Source organism: Rhodnius prolixus, unplaced genomic scaffold, assembly GCF_049639745.1.
Source record: "Rhodnius prolixus isolate KJV_2025 unplaced genomic scaffold, Rpr scaffold_6, whole genome shotgun sequence".
Classification (NCBI taxonomy): domain Eukaryota; kingdom Metazoa; phylum Arthropoda; class Insecta; order Hemiptera; family Reduviidae; genus Rhodnius; species Rhodnius prolixus.
The window spans coordinates 37382279-37409457 of NW_027411634.1; the positions used below are offsets into that span (position 1 = coordinate 37382279).

Sequence of the window (27179 nt, forward strand, 5' to 3'; positions counted from 1 at the left end):
GTTCAGTATGGACGAAAGACTGGAGAGGCTCTCGGAAGTCCGAAGACCCCTTTGCCAAACTAGGCTAGCCAGTTCTACAGATTACGGAGCTCTTCCCTATCTGTTGTGAGAATTAAATAAATAAATAAGTAGGTTATGTAAAGTACATTTATCTACTTTTATATGCATAAAATATATTTTTAAAGAAAGTATTGAAGAATTGAGAAAGTGAAGACAGTAAATTAAAGCACTGAGGCGTGGATAGTTTGGATTGGCAGTACGTGCTGTGAGTGATAAATCTGTAAGGTTCCCTCTATTAGTGGTACATCGATGGCGATACTCTCTGTGTACGAGGGGAGCGCTGATCGGGCTTGTAGACTTGTTCTTCCTCCCCAAGGGAAGTATGATTACATAGTTGTGAATGGAGAAGAGATATAGGTTGGTATAACTGGCGGTGGTTGTTGTTGTTGTCGTTGTCGCAGGACGGGTGGGGGTTGGAGTTGTTCAAGTTACTGGTTGGCCAATCATGTTTTCATTGTCGTCATATACGTCATACCGTGCTCTCTAGCAGTATAGCTATTGGTATAACATTATGAGTGATCGTGCGCCAACTATACCACCTACTTATTCCGCCAATCATTTTGTAGAGACAAGCTAATATCTCTTGAGACTGACTTACAGAAGGCCCGCGATCTCTTCTACACGATAGAGAGAGGGTGAGAGGTATGTGTGTCTGTCAGTCTGTGGGAATTCCTCCTACACAGTTATCACGTGCTCATCTATCATTCATTTTTGGTTGTTTTTTTATTGGTTCCTGAACTAATTATCTAATTACCTAGTTTTGTTAACCACTTTAATATAAAATTTGCTGTAATCACACAACTTTTTGGCCAATAAAAATGAAATTTGTGGGAAATCGGAGGGAAAATTCCAAAAATCTGAAAAGATCATTTCCAAAAGGATTCCGGTTGGTTGATTTTGTCGAAAAGCTTATTGTCGCATCCTATTTTTTTTTTTTTTTTTTTTTTTTTATCCTTTTAATGAAATTTACGCCTATACCTACAGGGTACAATAAGTAAATGAGATAAGTGTATAAATAAATAACGGGGTAGACGTAAATGACGGTCATCCAGTGATGGCCGACCTTAGTCACCCAGTTGGTCGCGGGGCCAACGGCGCCTCAGCCGTCTTCGAGGATTGGAGGGTAGTGTAGTTGAAGACAAGTTTGCAGCTAAAGGGTTGGGATGAAGTGAGAGTTTTTTGATGAAAATTTTTATATCGGATTTTGGCAAAAGTTCGGAGATGAGTGGAATTTGGAGATCTGTATGTATTGTGTGTGGTTGCTAACATAGATTGGAGCGTCTACTGTGCGGCGGAGTATTTTGGATTGGAGTGTTTGCACAGTCTATTGATGTTGGATTTTTTAGCTGTTCCGTAAAGTTCGAGTCCGTAAGTCCATATTGGTGGTGAGAAGTTTTAGAGTCGTCGTTTGTTCTGTAGTGAGAGTTTTGAGCGTTTGTCAAGTAGTCTGGCTAGAAGTTTTGTATCGTTTGTTTAGTTCGGTACGTTTAAGTCTCGTATGGGGGTTCCAGGTAAGTCTCTTGTCTAGGTACATTCCAAGGTACCGCACATGGTCGGCTGGTGGGATAGGTGTGTGATGTAAGAAGACAGTGTATGGTGTGAAGACTATGTATTTAGACTTAGTCATCCTATTTAAAATTAAATATCACTTCCGGCGCTAGTTTCCATTTTAGAACTATGCTGACCATCCCTTCAGTCACGCTTGTAAAAGCCATTTTTTTCTTGATCTGGAAACCTTAAAACTTATTTATTCCAGTGTAAACCTAATAAGACCATCTTAAAAAGGTCACTTTACTTCTTAAAGAGATATAAGAAAGTGAAGGAGATGTTACTTTTATCTGTACATGATTGGTAAAAATCAATAATACGATAATAAAATAAGAAGATCTTGTTTCGCGTCCGTTACTTTTTATTGTCAGTTTCTTATCTTTGTGATTCTCTTAGTATCAGGTTGAAACGTACATAATATGGATTGACTGTAACAAGGAGAGTAAAGGCTCAAATATAGTAAAATATTCATAAAATGGCGACGATAGCTCTTTTTGACTAATTAGCCCGTTTGCTCACTGTTCCAGGCTTTTTCCTTCACTTGGTTCCAGCGTGAGTTTATTAGAGTCAGTTTTGGGCACAATCCTGGAAACGGCTTAAAAATTAACTTACTCTTAGTTACCGCTGGAACGTCTTCTTTTTGCTAGGTCTCTAACTAGTCATTTTTGAGTATTGTCTGTTCCGTACCCCCAAGGGCTTCAGATCACGAAATAATAAGAATAGGACACCGGACCTTTTACCGTACTCCAGAAGTCCTAACAAACCCATTCTGGTGAGGGCACTCGGCCTGATTTGTGTCGATAAGACCGTAATGTCGGATCGCTAACAGGTGTGCCACATATCTTGGACCAGCAGAGGCTTCTGGAGATTAGATTTAATCTCTGTCTTTAAGTTAACAAATCTCCAGCTCAAAGACCGACAGAAATCCATTTTCTAAAAACTCTTTTTGGACTCGAAGGGATTTCCAAATTTGATATTTCCTATGAAAACTCAATATTGATGGAAATTTTCCACGATCGGGATGCGTCCCCCCCCTCCGACTGCTGTAAGAGGAAGTTAAAATTATATTTTTCTCGTAAAATACTTCAATAAAAATGTATTTAAAACAAAAAAAAATCAAAACCGAAAGTTTTGTAAAGGAAATTGATTTGCCGTAATTTACTTACCTATCTAGGTAGTCTTGTTAATTAAATCAGCTGTTTACTAACGAATTTACGCATGCTAACTTAATTAATAAAATTTTAATTTCAACAAAAAGGAAACCACCGTTCAGACTAACCAGTGAATAAAACCTTCTACAAAATTAGTTTATAAATATTTATTTATTATTTTTGTATTTATTATATTCCAGTGTGTTATTTGCGAATATTTAAATTTAGATGTGACGGTTCTTAAATGTTGATTGCTTCATTTGGCCGTAGTCAATTGGATTTAAATTGAAATATATTTATTACTCTCTCTTTAATCCCTTGGAAGAGGAAGTATTGTGATGACGTCAAACTTCTGAATGTATTCACCGGAAATACGACATTTCGATACTCCTATTCCAAGCCAGAAAAAAAAAAAATATATTAAGTTCAAATTATTTTTTAATAACTTATTCAATTCTCGATAATATTACATATATAAATGGTAAAATCGTACATTGCACTAAAATGAGATGTTAGATAAAAGCGTAACCATCCAGTAGTGGTTTAAAATGAATTTTTTTTTCTCGAAAAAGCGGTTTTAAAAACCTCCATAACTATGTTTACGCAATTAGTGAAGCGATTCTAAAGAAAATTGATTCTTTTTGGAGAAAACCTCAAAAAATTAATGAAATTCTTTTTGGAAACTACTGCTTCCGATTAAGAGCTTTATGATCTAAGTTGGCCAAGTTATAGTCAAGTTCGGTGTTGGTAGGCAAAGTATATCTAATATAATTATAAGCTTCCTGACTTTTTTTTTTTTTTTAAATTTAAGTGTGCAGGCGTACAGACTATACTCGTAAAACGTATATCCTCCAGGCTCCCCAAAACGTATACTTCCGGTAAAAACCCAATTTTGTAAAATGATTCAACCACGATATTTCCTCCGTTACTTTTTTTCAGTAATAATTAATCAGAAACTTTTTTTATCCAGTTGCAAACAAGTATTTTACGCTCATCAAACTTTATTCCCTCCAAAAGTAAACGCCTTTGAGGTTTGTTCTCCAGCTAAATTTTAATGAGATAAAGTTAAAGGATGGGAAAGGACTTCTCAAATTTCTAAAAACAAAAAGGACAAAAGTAAAAAATTAAAGTGGGTTGGGTATTAGGGGTTGTATGGTTATGGTACAAAATCCTTTAACATATCCCTAATCCTGTCTATTGCTATACATATAAGCATTCTTTGTAATAAAACTGGTTTAATAATTATCTATAATTTTATGTACGATTAAATTACTCCACAGTTAATATAACAGATTGCGCAGAAAATGCCAAATTTCTTGTTAACGAAAAGGTGTAGTTTGAGAAAATTATAAAGCTACCAGTCTCTAAGTTCGTAGGACTTCAGCTTTAAGCTTATGGATTGAATATCAATATTTTTGAGGGGGTGGAAAATTAATATTTTGTTTATTTTCCAAGTTTGTGCTCCTTTTGTCCAGAATGGTGGCAGGTGGCTAATTTGGTTTTTAAATGGGATAGACGTGTATTAAGATATTCTTTTTTGTATAATCCAGTGATTTTCAACGTCAGCATTAAAGTTTGCTTCTACGTGATTTAAACACTTCTAAAGGAGGAGGCAGATATGATGATTGATTTTTCGAAAAAGAAAATCCTTGCTTATCACAATAATCTCTTACCTACGAATCTTCAGAAACTGTTCATAGGCTGCTGGTCTTCACAGCCTCCTGCACATGCGCACTCCATTTATGATTACTGATCGATAATGTTATTGAAGGTCGAAAGCCAAACCATTAGGTCTAGTAAGTAAAGTAATTGGCTATTTTTTCATGCGGGTTTTACGTCCAAACTACCAATTAGGTGTCGTGGACGGAGGCGACTAGCAAACATACTTTACTGTAAATTTCTTTTATTAACCTTTAAATAAAATCCAAGGCCTAAGACCGGGAATCGAACCCAGTACCACAATACATATTAGCTTCATAGGTTACACCTGGAGTTGTCACAGATATGAGGTGTGCTTTAAATCATATTGTCGTTTTGGAAAGAAAAATTTTGTCCAATTTTTGAGGCTCTGTTCTCTTCTTATTTGATAACATAACTAAGTGTCCTCAAGATATCGAAGTGTCACGATATCTTTGTACTTGTTAGAAATATTAATAAATTAATTTTCTCACTGACATATTTGACTAAAAATGAAAAATGCACACGATTATCTATCTATATTATAAAGTTATTTCTTTTTTTGAGAATTTTGGTTAATTCCTCCAAGCATAGTATTCATATAATAAGATGAACTCATCAAAGAGGTACTTTGTTTTCGTTGGGAAACTGGGCGACGTTAAAGAGATTCTGACGAGCAGTTTACGCCCAAGATTAACGCTGTCTTATAGCTCCATCCTCCTACTGTATAGACAGCTTCCGCCGTTATGAGCGTTTCTTTTCAATGTTAAGAGTGCTTTAGAAAATTGGTTAATATTATGAAAACCTTTTTTTTTGGATAGCTCACTTTATCCAGTAGCTCATTAAAAGTAACATTTTCTCTCGGAAATAATTTTCTTAACAAATTGTAAAACATTAAAATGTAAGGAAAGGTCATCTTGATTTTTGTAAAAAAAAAGAAATCAAAAATAGAAAATGAAAAAATAACTCAATAATGCAAGCACTTCCTGTTAACAGGTACTAACCGGATATCATCGCGCTCGAGCCCCTGCAGCTAAACATGATCTCAAGTTCTCATAATTTTCTCTTCTTTTTTTATCTCAATCTCAACACTTTCTCTTACTAAATTTCCTATTTTCTCTTACTCATTTTGTGTGTTTATTTGTTTGACTTCTCTCTCTATTGTGCCGATTTTAGGGTTAGGCAAAGTACTTTTGCTTATGTAATATTATTAATTTATTTACACTGTAGTTTCACTACTCGTATTCAAGATTGTTGTAACTGTATATGTAAAGCAAATGCTGGGAGTCATCGACTTTTCCATCACCAGCATTCCACCGAAGGAGACTGCAGGATCCGTTCCAGGTTTTTCCCTTCTTTTTTCCTACTTAATGGCCGGTAGTTTCAGATTTTATTTTTGCTTCCCAGGAGTAGGCTTGTGCTTTTCCTCTTGATATCCGCCTCCGTCGTATTTAGCTTTTCTCTACCACTGTGACTTTTACACCTGCAGCAAAGCATTCTTTCCATGACAGCTGTGTAAATAATAATCATTTCCGCTCTTCATACAGACCTGGATTCCAATACTGTCCTTTTTTTTAGAGAGGAACTGTTCTCCTTTTATTCTGTATTAAAAAAGATATATATCCTCAGTGCATGTTCCTTCATTTCCTTGGATTGTTGGTCCATTACTAGCCTCAAGTCTTCGAGCGCCGTCCGTATGGGGCTTCCTTCCAAATACTCCATCTTGTTAATGTCAATCTCCAGTTCTCATTCCTTCTATATCTTCATTAGTTGCTGTGAAGCATTTATAAGATGCCAAACTGTATGTGCTCTAATAATATATCTTGATAATTTTACGAAGATTAAAGTGGGTACGACGAGTTGTCCTGAACTGGGTTACACACCATTCCTCGACGAGGCCCTCTCTCCTGACATAGTTTTTTTTAAAAAAATCGTAGTAGAAGCAGCAATTCTTTCTTTATAACCTTTTGATGTGCATTTAGGATAAGATCATCTAATAAACCCTGCTTTGTATAAATATTGTCGTCCTTTCTACAAGAGCCTCTAATGATGCTGGAATGTGGAAGGGCCAATGTTCGTTTTGTCTGAAGGATCTTATATCCATTCTCTCGGCAATCCATCGTAGCCTTTCTGGAGTTAGTCTGCGTCTTTTCCCAAGATGAGCAAATCTCCTGTTTACCCAAAACGTAAAATATTAACGAGTTCATTGAATTTAGAGTTTCAAGAGAATTGAAGGGGCCAACTTCCAGCTTGTCTTCTTAAAGTTTTGTATATTAACCACTCATATAAGAAGCTGAGACTTTTTAGGGTAGTCTAATTGGAAGATATTAGAAATTTTACTTTATTTTTATTTATTATAAAACCTGTAAGTTAAAAAACCTAAAGACGTTTAAAAAAAAAGGGCCAAAATCTTGTGAATCTCTTAACCCTATTTTGTTATTTTTGTTCGTCCAGCCAATTTTCCCGCGTGTTATTTTAGGGCTATAAGATATAGTACACATAACAAGTAACGGGGAAGACTCGTGTTATTGTTGCTTATAAAGTTATTGTGTGTACTTTATGTTCTATATATACAATAAAGATGTCTTCTATACTGATGACTTGCCACTACAATACTCTACCCATTTATGTATTAAACAAGTGTATATACACGCGTACACAAACATAGGCAAACGGTACCTTTTATGAGTACATGAACATACACACACCACAGTATAAAAGTTATATTCAATACTATATATATAAGTAAATATTTACTTATTATTGAATATGCCACTCACAAATTAATAATAATAACTCTCCGATATTCTGTATTCGATAAATATTATTGCAGGAAGAATAGCAACTCTAATAATATTTACCACTTCTGAGGGCAGACCTCAGGCAGTATGGGTGCTCGCTCATAAATCGCCAGAATGGTAGGTTATCAAAATTCTTTATTTAGCTATTCATATTTTGCGATTTATTTCAAACCAAAATAATGAGTTGGAAAATTGTCAGTCAATCTCAAAAAGTGTGATACCTACAGAATCAAAAAGTGTGATACCTACAGAATCAAAAAGTGTGATACCTACAGAATCAAAAAGTGTGATACCTACAGAATCAAAAAGTGTGATACCTACAGAATCAAAAAGTGTGATACCTACAGAATCAAAAAGTGTGATACCTACAGAATCAAAAAGTGTGATACCTACAGAATCAAAAAGTGTGATACCTACAGAATCAAAAAGTGTGATACCTACAGAATCAAAAAGTGTGATACCTACAGAATCAAAAAGTGTGATACCTACAGAATCAAAAAGTGTGATACCTACAGAATCAAAAAGTGTGATACCTACAGAATCAAAAAAAAAAAAAAAAAATTCTGTAAGCCAACAGCAAAGAGTATCATATGATATGTACTTGTACATAATATCTACCCAAGGGTGGTGTAAGCGAGGGTTGACCTGCCTTCTGCCCTTTCCCTACACAGTTTTGGACAAATTATTTGTGAAAAAAACTAATAAGAAAATGAAGAGATGCCTGATGTTGAGGATAGTAGAAAAGTTCTGGGAATTAGTCGTTGCTCGTATTTACAACCCACTATTACCAAGGGTCCTGCACAAAACACCGTGGGTTTCAAAAGTAGTCTCACTATAAATCTTAATTAATAAGGGCCAAATTTAATTGAAAGGTCAAACTCTGAATAGAATAATTAATTTATATGCAATTAATGACCCTTGAAACCCTTATGACCCTTAAATGAACAAATTATGAAAGTAAGAAGGGCAGGACCAGCTAGTTTTGAATTATTTAATTGAAATCCTTTTTTTTGGGTGGGGGCCCTTATGTACTTTTTTTTTTGCTTTTCCCTGTTATTTACCTCCCTTTCCATAAAAAAAGATTTACATTTTTAATACTCATTTCCTCTTTTTACTGTTCTTTTTTAAAGCTTTGTTCCATCCCCAGAGATCTCTTTTGACATCCATTTCACAGATATTCGTTATTTTCGGACGTATTTCAGATTTATTTATTCTATTTCTAACCTTTGTTCTTACATTTACCAGATACTTATCACATCTCCTGTTTTTTTTTCAACTTTCGCTTAGTCCACTACATAATGAGAGAATGTAATGTTATCATGTAGAGTTTCGATTCTAATTTTATAACGTGTTCAATTAAGGATCAAAAAGTTAAATATTGCATCTAATTAAACTAAAGTAATGCCTATTCTTGTAGGTGGGCCTTACATCCAACTACCAAATTAGGCGTCATGGACAGAGGCGATTAGCAAACGTACTTTACTATAAATTTCTCATATTAACCATTAAATAAAATCTAAGGCCTAAGACCGGGAGTCGAATCCTCTTACCAACAATACATCTTAGCATTGCGGATCTAGCCTCTGAACCGTCTAAACATACTTTACTATAAATTTCTCTTATTAACTATTAAATAAATCCAAGGCCTAGGACCGGGAGTCGAATCCTCTAACCAACAATACATCTTAGCATTGCGGGTCTAGCCTATAACCACCTATAACAATTAAATTTTTCACATTAACCATTAAAGAATATTCAACGCCTAGACTGGGAATTGAATCTACTAACCAACAATACACCTTAGCTTTGCGGGTATAGCCTACAACCGCTCGGATACCGTTGCTCCTTATTGCATATAATTAATCATAAAAATTTAATTGAAGTTTACCTAGCTCTTAATTAATCAGGATTTAATTATTACTTTTTTTACTCATTAGGAACCCCTCGTTATTGTGTACGACTCGAAAAATTTTTTGAACTATGCCTTGGCAAAGTTTACTTTTCAAAATAACAAACTACGACAAATAATAGTGTTTCCTCTCAGATAAATGAAACCAATTACAACCACTCTGTAAAGTTACATTACAGTATAATGTACTTTTTACGAACTATATAATGATGGTAAGCGTTTAATATGTCCCAAAAGTTTAAAATTTGTGGAAATTTTGTAAGTATGAAGGTTAAGAATGTATAGTAAGAAAAAGTAGTGTGAGTGTGTTTTCAAAATTGGGAAAATATCCCCCCCCCCCGGTAAATAAATAATGAGCGTATTTTAATATAGATCCCCTCAAAAAATGTTCAACGCAAAAAAGAATTCTCTCTTACTTCCTTCCCTTAACTTGAGTAAAAGTAAAATATTGTGTACTGTCTAAAAGCTAGCAGCCATAATACCTTAATTGGGTTTTAATTAGTCATTATACGAGTGTGAGAGAACCTTGAACCCATCGTAAGCTCTCTCTTTCATTTATGATTAAGTGAAGTAGGCTGGAGAATGCATCTTGATATTTTCTCATTAGTTAAATGTGAGTAACATGTCCTATTGTGAGTGTTCTTGTGTTTGTACATTCATTAACAACTATTTGGGTAGTTGTAATGCAGATAGCAACTTGAAGCACGCACCTCACCTCGCTTATCGCTATTACTTATCTCGTACCTACCCAGACTTGCAACCTAACATTAGACAGACTGACAGATAAACAGAGATAGAGAAAAAAAATTATGCATCGGCTAATTGAAGAGCACCATCAATTTTTTTTTACAATACTTCCTTTGTATAACAGGAAATTGTGCCAGTTGAGCAAGTTGAGCGGCTTAACAGCTTTTATCCTTCAGAAAGAACGCGCAAAGGATTAAAGAGGAAAGATACAAAAAATATGTGGGGTGAACCTTTACAGGACTTCCTGTTTTAAATATCCGATTTTTGGCTTATAGAAACATTTTGACTTAAACATCAATATGCCAAAATATCGCAAGTTCCATCGTTCTGCTCTCTCTAATTGCTCTTATCCTTTCGTTCAGTCTCTCCTCCCTCGAAGCCTGGAGATCATCATCATCCTCATAGATTTCCTGTGGAGAGTACTACCGCAGGGTAGTTTCTCTCCTTCTGCTTATCACGCACAATTTGCATCATCTCCACTCATATTTACTTATTGCGCACATTTAGTACAGATCAAAAATTACTAAATAAATTTCTGAGAGAATAAATCGCTGCAACCTTTGGTAGAATGATTTAAAGCTCTCTCTCTATATACTCATTTCTTGGTATGCTGTCCAAAATGGTCGTTGAAACCTTTTGGATATCCAAAATGGTTGTTGAAACCTTTTGGATATCCAAAATTCAGTTGAAACTCCTTCCTTTCATCGCCAGTTTCAACTTTGGAAATAGCCAGAAGTGGCAAGGTGCTAAACTAGGCGAATATTGGGGTAGATGGGTGATAGAGCACCGTTATACTCTTTTCGGCAAGGCTATCACGTGCATTGTCGTGCAATAGCGTCCATATCTCTTGTTTCCCATATTCCGGACGAACTCGCCGAATCCATAAATGGTGCAAAATCCCCAAGTAATAATCCGCAGTCACAGTTTCACCTCTTGTGTAGAAACCGACAATACAAAAGCAGTCACCTTTTCCATGGGAAACACTGTTTAAGTAGCCTAAAATTTGAAAAAGAAAAAAGAAAGAAAAAAAAGGCTATTTCATTAGATAGTCTTTTAAAAGTGTTTTATCTAAAATGATGCCATTTAAGTGAAAATATTAATACTAAATATTGAAGATCTAAACTGCTCTAAGAAATTCGTGTTAGCATTAAGAACAGATTAGTTTTTTCTTTGCCTTTTGGAAAAATATACTTTAGATAGATAGATAGATAGCTAGATAGCTCATACTAATCGCGTTTTGGATTTACACTGTAATTAAACTTGCAGTTGTCCGCGATGGTCATCATCTACCCATCAATTCGAACCATGAAAATAAACAAACAAGTTAGAGTAATTAAAGGAGAGTGCGTTGGCGTTGCCATTACGTGCAATCGTCATGCCAATCTGCTTGCATGGGTCCGGTCAAAGTGGTCACGTCGAAAGGAACCCATCAACACTCCCTTACACTAAGTGTATCCATTAATTGACCACTAATAGAACGTGGAGGCATGTCTGAGGTATGCATATTAAGGTGTTTAGTAGTGGGAAATGTAGTTGCTACATCAAATTGGCTGTTTTGAATGCTTTTAATTTACGACTTTCTTTAAACTGCATTTTAGATTATTTAATTTATCTTGGCAGTTAGCATTTGTGTTTCTAAAAAGCAAAAATGTTCATATCAGTTTGTTTGGGCCGAAGAGTCCTAGGGGAGTGTACTTTCAGGAAATCAAATTCTGCTATGCCAGACTGAAAATAGAAATCATAAACCAATAATACTCTGTACACAGACTGACATCTGAAAGCCCAGCTTAAATGAAACATGGAATCAAAAACATGTAGTAGATACAAAAATATTGTAATAAAATGATCCAATATCTATGTTAGAAGGGGGAAAAATGGATTTATTACCTTTTCTGTCAGGTGCATTCTTGTTGCTAGGTATCCGGGGGGAAAAAATGGGTTTTTCCTCGTAACTTTTCTGTACACAAGCTAGAATAGAATATAGAAAAAGGGGAGTGAGTGAGCTATAAGGATCTATTGTGGTATTCAGCGTTAACCAATAATAGCTTAGAGTATGGACGCAACGTTCTAAAGCTACTGGACAGACGTCTCCATCTAGCTATGGAGGAATCCTGCTAACAATGCCAACAGAATGTGCATTCATGTCTCTTTCTGAGTTTAACACAGACCTTGCTGGTAGATGTCCAATGATCCAATTAGCAGACCCAGTACAATTCTTGCCATTCACTTTCGGAACGGTTTTTTTTTCTGAAGGAACTTTTTCGGCTGTATTTGGCGCCACCAGCAGCAAGAATAATTTCATTTCAGCTCTAGGAGTCATTAAAGAGGTTCCGGTCTCGTGAAAGGTTTGTTATAACCTTCACATGTTATTTCCTTTGTCCTTTTTTTTTTAATCTTTATACCTACATATCTTGAGAAGAGGTAAAGAACTTCTCTACTACCAAGAAAAGGTATTGTAATCGTGCAGATTTGCGATTTGATTTTCTTTAAACAGGAAATAACCGTTGTAGGTCGATATTTTGGAATCGATACCTTCATTACGTTGTAATGTACAAGTTTAAAAACAGAAAATTCTAGTGAAAATTAAGTTTTTTCTTCTTTAACTCCGTGAAAAAATTTGAATAAAGAATTTAGTAATTTTTCATTTTTCTGCTCTGGTTTTTCTGGGAACAATTAGATTGGGATTAGAAAGAGATATTTGGGTCACACTCTGGGCCATTCAAGGAAGACGTGATAGTTGAAATTTAATTCGTCCTTGTAGAATACTAAATACGCTCTGAAATATTCATTACCACAGGATTCTGTTTAATTAATCGCTGAGAAAGTTTTAAATAATACTGGAAAGTGGGAACTAAAATAGAATTCATATTAGTTTCTCTAATTGCCGATAATAGGAATATTGTGATTGTGCCCAAATTTTCTATCTGGGATTTTCATCAAAAATTCATCTTTCCCGACGGCCTGGGAAGCCAAGCGCCAAGCACTCTCCATCTGGCCACTTATAATTGGAAAAAATCTGAGCCACGCCTTGAGTTTAGATCTAATTGGATAGCAGAAGAAAATTGCAAAAAATGAACAAAAATGGCGTTTTCAAACTTTGTTAAACAACGTTGTGCCAAAACGCGTGAACCAATTTTCTTGAATAAGGTGTCATTTGTTTCGAAATTTTATGTAGATGTACGTTTTGAGAGTCTCGACGCTGTTCATCTAATGGGAGAGGAGTAAGCCCCTCATATAAGTGGAGCCCCCTTTTAAAACTATTAATAACGTCTTATCGGTCAGTTATAATAAAGTAACTCTTAATCTTGGCCGGATTTAAAAAAAAAAAAAAAGGTTTGCTGCAACAAGGGATTAGTAGGGTTTCTCTAAAGTGACGTCCTGCTCTTACTCCTACTAAGAGGAAGTGTTGCAATTTTTAAGAAAATTTAATTTCTGTAAGAGAAAGTAGTGTGAGTGTTTGCAACAGATTTTGTATCTTTCTCCTATAATAAACCGGAAATAGTTTAGCTTTATTGGTTTTTCCCCTATTTAATTAATCTCGCACTATGACGTATTGCTTTTTAAAGACAGAACTATAAAAACTAATACCCTGATTCAAGTAGCTTCCGCTATAAACATTGATTAAACTAGAGAGAGAGCGCTGATTAAAACGGCGTACAATGGTATTTTAACTAAACTTTTAGTCTATTCACAATAATGAAATCATTTTGTTAAATACGGTGAGAAACTAAAGATTACAAATCAAATTTTAGTGGTTCGAAATTATTAGCAGTACTTACAGTAATTTCGAAAGGACTAGCATCGGTTTTCCGTTTCTTCATTTTCACTGCTTGTCGTTTCTCCTCTTCATCAACTTGGTCAGCCGCAATAATTGCTGGTGAAATGCCACTAAGTGGCATCTTTGCTTATTAAACCAACAATATTCAAGAATCGCAATAAACGAGCTGGCGAAATTAAAATAAGATAAGTTTGGGCAAAGAAAAGAGACTCTCGCAATGTAGCACAAAGTTGTAACAGTCAACAGTTCAAAGTACATACAATTGATAGGAACACTAAATATGTGCCAATGAAGAGGATTAAAATTAATTAACTTAAAAGAAAATTAATTTTGTAACTTCACTATTTTAGCAAACCATATGATGTTAATAAGTTTCCCAACAACATCTGGCAAATCAAATAGAACACTAATTATAAACTAAGAACAATATAAAAGCCACTTAACAATAAATGTTCATTCAGTCGGATTTTTAAAATCGAACTTAAGGATTCAATGGGCCGATTTGAATGGATCGATTTTATCCTTAAAATTTTGACGAAAATTTATTCAAGCGAGCTAGCATTTTACATCACTTTCTGATTCAATAAATATTTAGAATATCTTCACAATATAATAAAATCACTGAACTTAATCTAAATTATTAGATGTATCTGAGATTTGTGAAGATTTTGTAGGAAATGCGCTAATTTTGTTTCATCTGTTGTGATACAATAAAATCTATTGTGTATATAATCATTTCCTGATTGTTGATCTATTTGTTCTTTTGTTCAGTTCCGGTTTTATTGTTCCTTTTTCTTTGTTAAGTCTTTTTACTTTCTCCTACTCCTAGTCATTGTAAACGATCGGGAAATTTTTTTGGAAAATTGGGTTTTTAATAATGATATCACGAGTGTTGATAATTTTCTTTTGGTATAATGGCAGGCAACAAGGTAGAAGTGAATAATCTTTCTCAAATCAACAGTTCGGCGAAAACTTGATATCTAATTGGATAAAAAAGAACCTTCAAAGATTCTTCTTTGCCTTCTTCAATTCCAGGAGAATTCTGTTGACCTCCTCCTCCTGCTTGTTGTGGAAGTCAAGTCTATCACACGTTTATGTTAAGGAGTTGGCTGACTAACCCTTTTCCTTTAACACCAACATTACCTGGCTGCCTAGTTACATGAGATGGTATCCAATGCTCCCCCATCTAGATATTTGATTTTACCGGGGCACATCTAATTCTGGATCTTCCAATTTAACTGGAACTCAACTTTCTGCTGGGTGCATTTTCACCAAGAAGATGCTGACAAATATTTCTAGAAAGTTTCCTGCTTCTGGGGAACCAAAGCCCTAATATCGTACCTCGGACTTGTCCGTGTCCCACACAATCACATATCACATAAACGCATATCACTTACTTGGTGAACAGTCAATAATTATTAATTATTTAAAATTAAATTTTAAAATTAAATGTACTAGTAGTTGCTGCATAAATTTTATATAATTTGATTTTAAATTTTTAGACATCCATGAATAAAGCGACTAAGCTCGCTAACTTCCTGCCAGCTAGAATATTTGGTTATGTTAGTACATGTGACATGCCCCACTAGTTCCTTGTCTCATCAAGTAATTTCCATAAATAACGGTAACTTTATTCCGCCAATGCCTTTTATTTAGATAAGCTCCTACGACATTATTCTCTGACGTTTCCTCCATTTTTTTTTTGCTATTATTATTAAACCCACTTTTTCCAATATACAATTTATCCATCTTCCCTAATGTTTAGCGAAAAAACTACATTTGATTTTGCTTTTTTGGATTTTCTGTTTTTTTGTTTTATCTTCGCTTATCGATAGAATTTATTGTGGAGTTACTTTAAATAGTGTTATTTGTAAAAAAAAAATGGTTTTAAAGCTGGAAAACTCTTTTTTAGGGAAATCTCTCTCTTTGTCGCATGATTTTCTCTTACTCTTGTAAGAGAAATTTAAATGGCATATTTAAATCCGTTGCAGGTACAAAATACTATCAGTATCTCTTTACTTAAGTCCCATCAGCTGCGTGTACTTAACTTAAAACACGTCACAGTGTCTTGAGATTTTAAAATTTTCTTTTTCTAAGGAGGGGGGTTTGAGGATTCAACAGGATAAATTTTGGGAATCATCACAGGATCTGTTAGAACTAGGCCTTCTTCAGAGCAGTCTTGATATATGTATATAGTACCTTCTCAAATCCATCTGAGACAGATTTATGAACTAGTCTCTTTGAATTATCTTCACTACAAAAAAATCATCAATCCGCACTGTCCGAAACGTGGGCTTCCGCCGCCCCTCTTCAGTCAGATAGGGCGCTGCATGACAACTGTGAACTCCTTAAAATATTATTGTTAACCACGGCCATCTCTTAGTTTTCTTCTTCTTGCTCCAGTATGTCGACATCAATATCCTACTTGAACATCTTAATATCCTTCCCATCTGTGACGTCAGACTAACCTACTACTGCAATTTCCTTAGCAAATTATTGCACCACTTCCTTATACGTATCTATCCACGTGTTGCACTTGCCCACACTTACATCTTTACTCACACCCTGGTGTTCTCTGAATCCGCTAAATGTTTGTGTTACACATAGGACCGTGCATTACATATGATGATCTAATAATGTTCTAAAAATGTTCTAAAAATAATTTTCGAGAAAAATGTTTTTTTAAATAAGTAATGAGTGCAGGAAGTTTTAAGAAAAATCGAAAGAGCCTTAATCATTTTGCGTAGATACACTTCCGGAAACCCATTCTCTTTAAATTTTGGCAACGCATTTAATCCTAGTTTTTCTAAATTTTCATGACAAATTTTCCAATTTAAGTTCTAGCCGGAAATTAATTTCCAAATATTTATTTTTAACTGAACTCAACTACAATCATTGTGTTCCTTACCAGCAAAAAATTAGCGCGTAGACGTCGGGCAGGTAAAGACGGTTGAGAGGTGCCAAACAGGAACCCACCTGTTGAATGTGAATGACGTCTCTCTCACCCCCTCCCTCAGAACGCCGAGAGTACTCAAGTTAAACAGTGTTTCACTTCCGTAAGAATGCATCGCATTTTTTATCCTATTTCTAATACTTCCCGTTTTTACGTACATTTAGTACATAGCATTTTTTATTGGTTTTGATTTTTTTTGGTATATGAATATTTGAAAAAAAATGTTTGGAAAATAAAAATAAATTGATACGAAGCTCCCTTTTAGGCGCTAACCCATTGTTTCCATTAATATAAAGCAGAAGTCTTACTGTTTCGAATTTTCCTGTAACAAGCTCCTAAGCAGAGAGAATGTGAGACTCAGCAACTGGATTCGAACCAGTACACTAATAACGACTTAGCTGTTCCCTTTCCTGGTTCCGAATTTGAGTCCTTATTAATATTTTACAGTTCACAAGTCCTTAAATTACACTGAAATGCGACTTTAAAGGATATCTGTCGTCCAATTTATTAAAAAACACTTTTTTGAGGTTTTGGTGACCTCAAAAAACAGACATTTCCGGTAAAAAAAAACTCGTAAATCAAAAATTTGAAATGATCGTAGTAGAAGAATTTAAAAAAATGATTCACTCGTTTCATGTAAAAACCAGAATTTTAAAGATTCATTTAAAAGACGTCAATTTAACCAGCGTCCACCACATTTTTTAGTGAATAACAGATGAAGCCAGAGGGAGCGTTTCTATGTGTGTGTTTTCTGAAGTTAGGCAGACTTGCTTTCAAGAACTGGACAAACATCGCTTTCTAGAGTGGGGTTCTTGGTTTTGCATATTCTCGTGCATATCGTATGTTCTGCTTATTTTAACTTTTGATCTTTCAAAGAAAGAGATTATCATTTTAAAGTGATGTTAAAGCTTAAAGCTTTCTCTTTGCGTTTAATTTAATGATGAAATAGCTGATATGAACATTTTCAGACTGTCTCTTTACCACAATTTGGGGTTAATGGAATTTTCTATTCTGAAAGGGATGGTTACGTCATTATTGTAAATTTTCATCTTAATAAAAGGATATTTTCGAAGGAAACAGGACATCACAGCCATAGTTTTTCACTCAAGTCAATACTTCCTGAGAAAAACCAAAATGATATAGATATAAAAGCCTCACCAGTAATTTATCGCTAAAAATCGCTAAACTACCGCTACCGGAACATCAGACAAAAAGCTTCAAGAAGCCCGCACTTCCTGTAGACTGATTATTCTTCCAAAACGGGTTTTTAGTTTAGACTTATTGAAGCTCAAGAAACTATACTTCATTATAAAGCCCTCATTTTCTGAAAATGGCAATCAGTAATGATTCAATAATTGCAGTAATTCAAAAAACTAACCTCAAAGTAAAAGTCGAAATAAAAAAAGACGAAAAATTAAAGTTAACGCAACCTATAGCCTCAAGTATTATAGCTCCCTAGCGCTATGAAATATGAAGGTTTTATAGAGAGGTTAAAAGGTATTCACAAGTTCAAATAAGAGAAAGTTTTCAGCTCATAACAGGAAGTAAACAAACACATGCAGCTAGCAAACTATATAAAGTTTCTTGTATTTCCGTTTATACGTTTAAGCTGAATAACTTAATTGAATATCTGGTTTTAGCGGAAATTAAATTTATGTTTTTGCAGAAGATAAATTTTAATTAATGATAGCATTTCAAAGTTACCTAATCGAGAAAACTTTTTCGCGAACTTTATTTCAGTTAATATTCTATTTGTGTTTTGGATGAGTATTTCAAATTTTGAAAATGAAATCTTTACGTTCATATTATAAAAGCGCCTAGCTAGCGGTGGGAGACTAGACCCGCAAAGCTAAGATGTATTGTTGGTTTAGTGGGTTCGATTCCCCGGTCTTAGGTCTTGGATTTTATTTAATGGTCAATATGAGAAATTTGTAGTAAAGTATGTTAGGCGGTTAGAGGCGAGACCCGCAAAGCTAAGATGGTTTAGTGGGTTCGATTCCCCAGGTCTAGGTCTTGGATTTTATTTATTGGTTAATATGAGAAATTTATAGTAAAGTATGTTTTCTAGTTGCCTCTATCTGCGACACCTAATTTACTAGTTGGTAAAGCGTGCCTTAAAAAATAGGTTTTACTTTACTTTAGTTTACTTACATTAATATTTCAAGCTTTTGTGGAACTTAATTGTTTTGCAGACCTAATAGATTTATTTCAAAATAATCTTTACGTTCTTTTACTACAAGTGGAAAAGTGTTTTTTGGAAAATGGCCCCTCTCCCACCCTCTTCTCTCTGTAACCGGAAGTGTCATTAGAAGTGTTTTTTTTTTGTGGAAGTTGTACATTATGCACGCTAGCGTTTTCCGGAATTTCATGGAATGGATGGAAGATTATGGCTACCCAAATCTGCCCAATTACAATTTCTTTCTCCTTAAGAAAAGTTAAAAAAACAAGTCCTTCATAAAAAATAATTATGGGAATTTGTGGTGTGTGAGTGAGTAAACGAGAGAAGGGTATCACCTTCTTTTCTTTTTTATAATAATTTAAACTATTCAGTGATTTGCCCTTTTATTAATATCCAGAAGGGCTTGTTAATAGAAGTTAGTAAGAGCTCTTCAACATAGAGTTCGAGCATGAATGTTGCGTTGACTCTGTTTATTAACAAGAGTAACTTAACTTTGAAGAGCAGAAAAAACTTTGCAGCTTCCACGAACTTCTTGTAATCTTTCTGAAGTAAATTTTATATTCTTGGTTGTAATTTTTGATAAAAAAAAAAAATATTGAGGCCAATTGAGAGACTAAAGGCCAATATTTACAAAAACCAGTCTGTATAAACATATCGTATATACAATTCATGTGGCACTGGTAAAACCAAAAATAATCAAGTAAGCCAGCGATTACCCAAATAAAAAACAAAGAAATGAATAAATATATGAAATAATAACTTGATGGACGGCTAAATACCCCGAACTTTGTTGTAGCCCAACGTTTTGCATATTCACTTTAAAAATATCATTGGCCAAAGTTCACGAAATATTGCCCTTCGCTGATCAACCAATCCACAAAAGGGATTGGAATGCCAATTTTCTTTCCACCAAAATTACAACTCTCTTCATCCTGCAATCTTTTGTCAGCAGATTTCTTTTTAGGTGAAACCTTGTCCTGTCCCTTCAACTGAAAGTATCTTGAAACCCCCAGCTTTAGCGATAACAATGAAGATGGCTGTCAAATATTATTAACATTCTTTTTTTTTTGCCTTTTTTTTGGCATTGGCTTTCGCCATACAGCCAGCATCGTCTAGGTACTTATCACTTACTAGAATATCACTCACTCTCCATTTTTACTTATAAATACATTTGCTTCACACATTTATCCCTCTACTATACGTACAACTATTTACATAAACTACAGCTAACGGATGGATCAGTACTCTATATTCCTGCCATCCTTATAGCTTAACCGAAATTAAAATCACGTAATCCTTCTGTAATCATCAGCAGTTCTTTGTCTGTTCACCAATCATTCTTAGCTAATAACTCTATCCAGTGCTTTATTCAGTAGATACCAGCGGCAAAGTTTACAAAAATCGCAACCTTTCCATCATATGAAAAGGCTCCGACCCTTAATTTTTCACTCACACAAAAATAAATTATACGAAAACATGAAATTACAATAATAAATAGTAGTAGTGAATTATTGAGACATTTTGGGGACTAAAATGGCAGCTCTATGAAAATAAAATTAAAAAATTCCTAGGAAACAATTGAAAATAAAGTGCAGGGTGGGTTTTCCAATATGCAGACAAGCTTTTAAAGAAAATCGGTGACTCTGTATTCGAGGCGTTGCGAAACTGACAGAAGATTCAGTTAAAAGAGAGAGGACTTTGGTTTTTTGGCGGATTTTGGGCGGAAGATTAATTATTTGATTCAATTTAATGATGATTAATCGGAACTTTATTCTGCAAGTATGCTGTTGTCTGTCTAGAGGTGGTGAAGGAGGTTGTGCCTAAATTGGAAGCGGCTCTTTCATCACGTCCTACAGCATCCTTGTTACATGATACAGACAATAATTTGATACCTTGAAACTTTTTTTTTTTTTGTCTTTTTGAGAGGTGACCAAAAATGACATCATTTTAAACAAAGTTCCCAAATTTAATATTGACCTGTAATAATTTTTTAGATCCTAAATTGTTGAGACAGAGCTAGCTAGCACCCAGGTATTTGTTTTACTCCACTTTATTGGAGGTCGCCAGTGTAAACTTGATTTGCTCCTTCCACAAAGTTTGTTGATGAAATAAACACTAGACTGCGCTGTAGGAACTCTATTTTTGGAATTTTTGTTTACCTCACATCTAGTCAGTTTTGTTTTTCAATAAGCGATACTTTTCGGTCGAATTATTTCTACCAAAAATCGATAATAAATTGTCTGTGCGTAAGCTAAAACAAATCTCACAGTGATACAATTTTGGTAAAAGTGGAATTCTTACGAATTATTTCTTGCTGCTAGTGTTGTACGGACACTCGTAGGATGAACTAGATTTATTCTTCTTCTAAGATCTTTGGTCAGCATGGGAACTCCAGTCTTACACAATGCCGACACGTCTTATTCGAATGTTTGTACAGATAGTTCATAATTGCAACGCTTTAGGTTTAATTTACAGGGAAATTAGTTGTCCCTAATGCAAGGTGTCAACCAGTGACTCATGCTAAAAACTAGTTGCCAACGGGGTTACAGGAAGTTGTCAAAGAGGATAACTAAAGTGCCCTTTCGAAGCCAATAGTGTTTCCTTTGGGAGGACATTTGACTTCCACAGATGACCGGCGTAGTTACTAGATGTTTTCTAAAGATTATGCCTTATTTTGGTGGGAGAGGTTCGTCTAGACTCTCCAGAAGGTGGCTCTGTTTCTAGAACTTCCCTGTAGAGTCTGGCTTTCTTAATATGTGGGAGCCATTTCGCAGAACGTATGGCGAGCATTAGGTTGAGAGTTGCCAGTTGGTTCAGTTGTTGAGTGGACATGCAAATTTAGCGTACCATCTTTTCAAATGTGGCCTTACCCGGTCGCAAATCTGTGCAGCACTTTGTAGAGGTGTGTCCCGTTTATTCCTAAAACTAGATTTCTCGTCTTCAGAAGGTCAAATGTTTCCCTACCGGAGATTGTGGCATCTGGTAATCTTTACCAGAACTCTCTAGGTTTATTCCAGTGCACTGTAGCGATTTAGTCGCCATGCTCCCTAGTGTCCTGTTGCTACTTTATTAGTTTATTACATTAGCATCTGGCAACTTTTAGCCGGATTTGTTGTTTTGAAGCCCTGGTGCCCTGGAGATGAGGGGTGGGCGGGGAACAATGGGCATTTTGGATTGCCTGCGTTCCTTTCCCCATTTTTTGGTGGAACCGCCCTTTTAATACAATCTACAATTAGGGAGAGTTGGCCTGAGCACCTGGCAATCTTCGCTCTTCTTGGAGTTTCCCTGGAGAGGCTAGTTGTTAGAGAATTTAAACTCTTGTATACTAATTTAAGACAAGTAGTTCTGAAAAAAAAATGTTTAAAGCACTTTCCTAAGGGCCGTCCTAAGGGAGAGAATTTAAGCTCTGGTGTACTAATTTAAAACAAGTGGTTCTAAAAACTGATTTTTTTTAAAGCACTTTCCTAAGGGCGGTCCTAAGGAAGAGAAAGGGCAGCTCTTTCCCTCTGAAGAGTTACTTAGCCGTGATTTAGAGATTTAAATTCTTTTATAAGAATTAATTATGTTTTTTAAATTTGAAGTTTGGAGAAAAAATTATTATTAGAAAATTGAAAATTATAGTAAATACTGTCGACGTGGGAGTTCGTGCGTCTACCTAAATTCTTTTGCCCTATAAAACTATTATTTTTAGAAATTACGTATTGAAAATAGTATTATTGATTCTCTGTCAAAACCTCGATAGAGTAATTATTGGGATAGCGCAAATTTTCTAGTTTGAGCTTCAACCCGTATTGCGATCGTCTCCTCAGTTCCAAAAAAAATGGAGTTTTCTCAGTAGTAGGTTTGCGTTCGTGTATGTTTCACTCACACACTTATAACATCTAAGGAAAAAATAAAGTAAACCTTTGAAAGTTAATGTTCTGACGTATTAGAAAGATTCATTTCCGTTCGTCCATTAAAGTACCTTCCACCTCCAAATAAGAGTAATTTTCATTCGCCACTTTTATAAATAGTTGAGAAGTGATGTACTTTACATTATCAAAAAGGTTAAGTTACCACCAAGTTCGTAATTGAAAATTCAGTTTATTTTTAAGGGTAAAGTTAGCCGGGAAAACGTATTGTTCAAGGTGTTTGTATAGTTCTTAGTTGATTTGGATTGAATAAATTATTGCTTTTTGTTTCTTCTACAAGAGCTGCGTGCGTTGCGGCTGCTGGAACGGAAGTAGAATTTTCTTTTTGTTCTCTCTCCCACTCTCTTTTACTCTTACATACTGTGATCCTATGTGCAGATTTTCCATTTAAAGAGTTTACTCCGTCTTAAGGTCCCCCTAGTCCGAACAAGTGTTTTTTATACAAAGTTCATAGTGTGACCGAAATAGTTAAAAAAAAATTATTGGCAAAAAGTTCAAATATTAACATTTCGTATCGTGCCAATCGTATTTGGAATCAGAATTTCCATTTCTGGGTTATGCTACTCACACATACTTAAAATAATTTGTAAGAACCTCTTTTTTGTAGAGTAAGTTGAAGATACATAAATATAAGTTTTTTAAATTAAATTTAGTTTTCTTGGCGAGCCAATTATCATCTATTCGCAAATCGCTGAACGCTGCCGTAATGAAACGAATTAAGGATTTTGTTCTAAAGAAATTTTTAGAAAAATGATTACTCGACAGTTCCCCTAGGAACCCCTAAAATGTTCTTCCCAAAATTTTTCAAATAATGTTTGCCGTTTATTTAATGCTCGTAATTTTTTTACAAAGCTCATTTTCTATAAAATAAGAATTTTTTTTTCGTATCAAATCAAACGTCTAGGACGTGTATTTCCGGTGAAAATTAATTTTTTACTTCGTACTGCTATAGACATACTTCCTTTTATGAGATAAAAAAATAAAATAATAAAAATCATTTTGAAAAAGCCAAGGGCGCAGGTCTTTCTTTATTTTGAAGTCGATATTAAACATCGATTTCTCGGATGATTAAATGAATTTTGGGTTAGTATTTAATAACACTCCGTTTTGTACACATCCTTTTTAATTTTTGCTAACGGAGTTTATTTAAAAATTCTGATAAAATACTCACACGACATTCTGTTTGACCGTAATTTGCTTATTTGAGATTTATAATTTGTGTGCAAAAAACAAAAAAAAACGCTAAAAATTACAAAATTTATTCAGTTACGTAGTACTTCCGCTCCAGTTTAGAATTACGCTTATTTATTGAATTCTTGTCGTACTTAAAGGTGATGAGACAGTAAATTACGCTTAAATGACACTTTAGAGGTAAGTTTAATCTCACTGTTCCTCCAGATATGTCTTTAAATAGATGCTTTAAGTAAATGTTACAAAAGTTCATTTACGCTTTGAGCAAAGACTACAGAACAGTTTCAAAAATATCTTATAGTGACAAGGATTCAAAATATGAAATTTAAATTTTCCCGATATTCCCGTTTTTTTTTGTTTTGTTTTTTTAATTTTGCTTGTCACACACTTCGACTAATTTTAATTTGCGCAAAAAATTCTTTCTCGGATTCATGGGGACTTCGAAACGGATTAAGAACGTTGTGTAAAAGGCAAAAGATTCTTCTCAACTTGAGCACGCACGTTCAGATTGATTTTGGAATCAATCAATCAATTTTCATTTTTAAACCCTTAGAGAACAATTTTTGGCAAAGGGCCCCCCTATTGTCCATTGTTTTCTGCACAATTCTTGGTTGTTAGTTTTGCTCTTGTAATCAGTTTATAATATTTAAAAATGAAAAATATTCACGCGATGTTTTGAAAGAATAGAATTCAAACATTCTCTTCTCTTGGCAAGCGACTTAGATCAAAATTGTTGAGGCTGTGGAAAACAAGGGGTTTTCATTGCCTATTTTTTCAGGCGGGCTTTACGTTTAACCACCAATTAGTGTCGTGGACGGAGGCGACTAGCAAACGTACTTTACTGTAAATTTCTTTTTATTAACAATTTAATAAAATCCAAGTCCTAGACCTCCGGGAATCGAAACCCACTAACCAACAATACATGTTAGCTTCGCAGGTCTCGCCTGTAACCGCTCAGCTACCGTGGCGCCTAACTATTTCAGTATTTATTCTTGATAACTATTTAGCTGATAATAGATTTAGGATTCAGCGAGCCAGTAAAGTGATTAAATTGCTGAACGGTACAGACAACATAGTGATGGGTCTCAAAGGAAGAATAAATCTAAGAAAATGGTGAATTTGAACCCAGGTATCTCTACGTATAAGTACGATTCCAAATTTTGAATATTATTTAAAATTTTTATAATTTTACTGCCTTTTTAAACATTTTAAAGTGTTAAGAGGACACAATCGAAATAAATTCCATGTATTTTCAAATTTAATTTAAAAAAATTATTATGTACTCACATGTAGGATGTATGTGGTCGTCTCGGATGTCTGGTGCGAAACTGTGCGGTATTCAGTTGTGTTACTGTCATCATATAGAGGCGGCTAAAAGCGGTGGCGGGATTTCATTGGAGGCGGGATCTCTTTATCCCCACCACCATCTGGCCACGGGGGTGGCTACTTTTCTTTAGTTTAATTTATTTTCTATTTTTTTTTTTTTTTTTTAATTTGTTGATACCGTTTGGGGGGTTTTTCTTTGAGTTTTGATTGGGTTATTTGCTGTGTTATTGTTTGTATTGATGAATGTCTTTGGTCAGTTTACTAAAAAATAACATTGTTTGGAAAAGTGTTGTAGAACCCACTTTTTTTCGGAAGAAAAATCTGATATAAGATAAGATTCATATGATTTTTCTCTCATTTTAACAAAAGGCTGTTTTTCCCCGGTTCAATATCCAATCGGAGACTATAGACTATATTTATCAGATGTTTCTTATTGCTTTTACTTTTAGGCAATGTTTGTTTCATGAAAAGATCAATGTGATTTATCAAAATGACCATGTTGAATCTGCAAATTTAGGCCGATTCCGCGACCACACCAAAAAAAACCAATGGATTAGTGCGGAATACTAATTGCAATTACAATTTGTTACTTTATCCCGGTGAAATTGTTTTTTTCTTCTTCTTCTTCTTGGGGTTCCTCAAGGAGTATAGGTATTCACTAAGTATTGCAGGAGTAGTTGAATCCTTAAAGTATCTTTAAATTTGGGGTAGCCCTCGTTCAGAATATCTTGGAGGGCATTATTGGGAAAACGGTTTGTTGGCATAGCGAGTCAGTGGTGCCTGCCGCTCTTTCTAGAACTTCCCTCAAGAATCTGGTATCTTGATTTCCTGTACGAGTATGGTAACTTCAACTGGAATTGCTATTGTACGAATTGGCTCAAGAATACAGAATTCAATAGATCATTTTTAGTTTAATGGAATAGAATTCCATAACATTATGGAATCATGAAAAATAACTCCGTTAGTACGTGAAAATTAGACTTAAAATGTTTTTAATGGCCTGGCCTAAAATAAACTGAAATTATTTTGGCTTGCAAGACGGAATGATATGTAGAATTTGGTGTGCTGCGTTTTCCGGAACTCTGAACGAGCATATCCGTTTCTTTAATTAATGTTTTGAAAAAAAAATTTAGTGTGAACACTCAAACGACTTTTTTAAACTCTAATTATTTTCGTTTTTATCGTATTTGTCTACCTGTTATCATTTTTACTAGTTCTGTATTCTACTAGATATATTTAATTATCTATTTATCGGTTGGGCCTGTCATAATTGCCCTAGCTGATAAATAAAACTGATATTTTACACTGTCCTATACCACTACAGATTCAAAAATATATTTTCGTTATACTGGATGAACAAGTTGTATTTTGGGCCGTTGTTACAATAATAACTTCAATGCTTGCCTGGGGCCAAAAATAAAGATACCAATAAAGGCTTGTCTTTTAAATCATTCTTCCGGTTTACAAACGAATAACAGGTCTCAAACAAACACACGACTTCCTGTTACTTTCGTAGCATTATAACAGAAAATTTTCTTAATATTTTCCACACACACACACACTCATATTTTCAGCTCTATGTATTCATATTGCTATAACATTATAGGTAATAATGTTGTTAGATCTACAGAGAATTGGCGCTTTAGCTGAAAACCCCCCAAAGCGTCTAAAGTTAACCAATTCAGCCTTAAACAAACATCCGCTGTGCGAGCACTTCCAGCATCCTCTCAAACATTTACGCCACCGTCTACAGCGTTTGTATTACAAGTCATTAATTCATATTTTATCATACATATTCATGATTATGACGTATCCAAATATCTACTGTTTGAATTTTATTGTTTTTTTTTAAATTCAATTTTAAAAAAAATTGGGGGGGGGAATCTGTAAAAACTGATACAATTTATTGCAAAAGTAGATTTTAAAAAATCTACTGGTCATTTTTAAG

General features: G+C 34.6%; 2 protein-coding genes across 3 annotated transcripts in view; one reads left to right on the forward strand and one right to left on the reverse strand.

The window, feature by feature from the left end:
• The window catches only part of LOC141461011 (uncharacterized), a 50088-nt gene extending 24757 nt beyond the window's left edge, over positions 1–25331 (reverse strand). Inside the window, exon 1 of the mRNA XM_074141618.1 lies at positions 25193–25331. Within this exon, the coding sequence (XP_073997719.1) occupies positions 25193–25266 (74 nt within the window). The 5' untranslated portion in view covers positions 25267–25331. The remainder of the gene's footprint in view (positions 1–25192) is intronic.
• LOC141461017 (COMM domain-containing protein 4) overlaps positions 1–27179 on the forward strand; it is a 94460-nt gene that overhangs the window by 30093 nt on the left and 37188 nt on the right. The gene's annotated exons all lie outside the window — the stretch shown is intronic.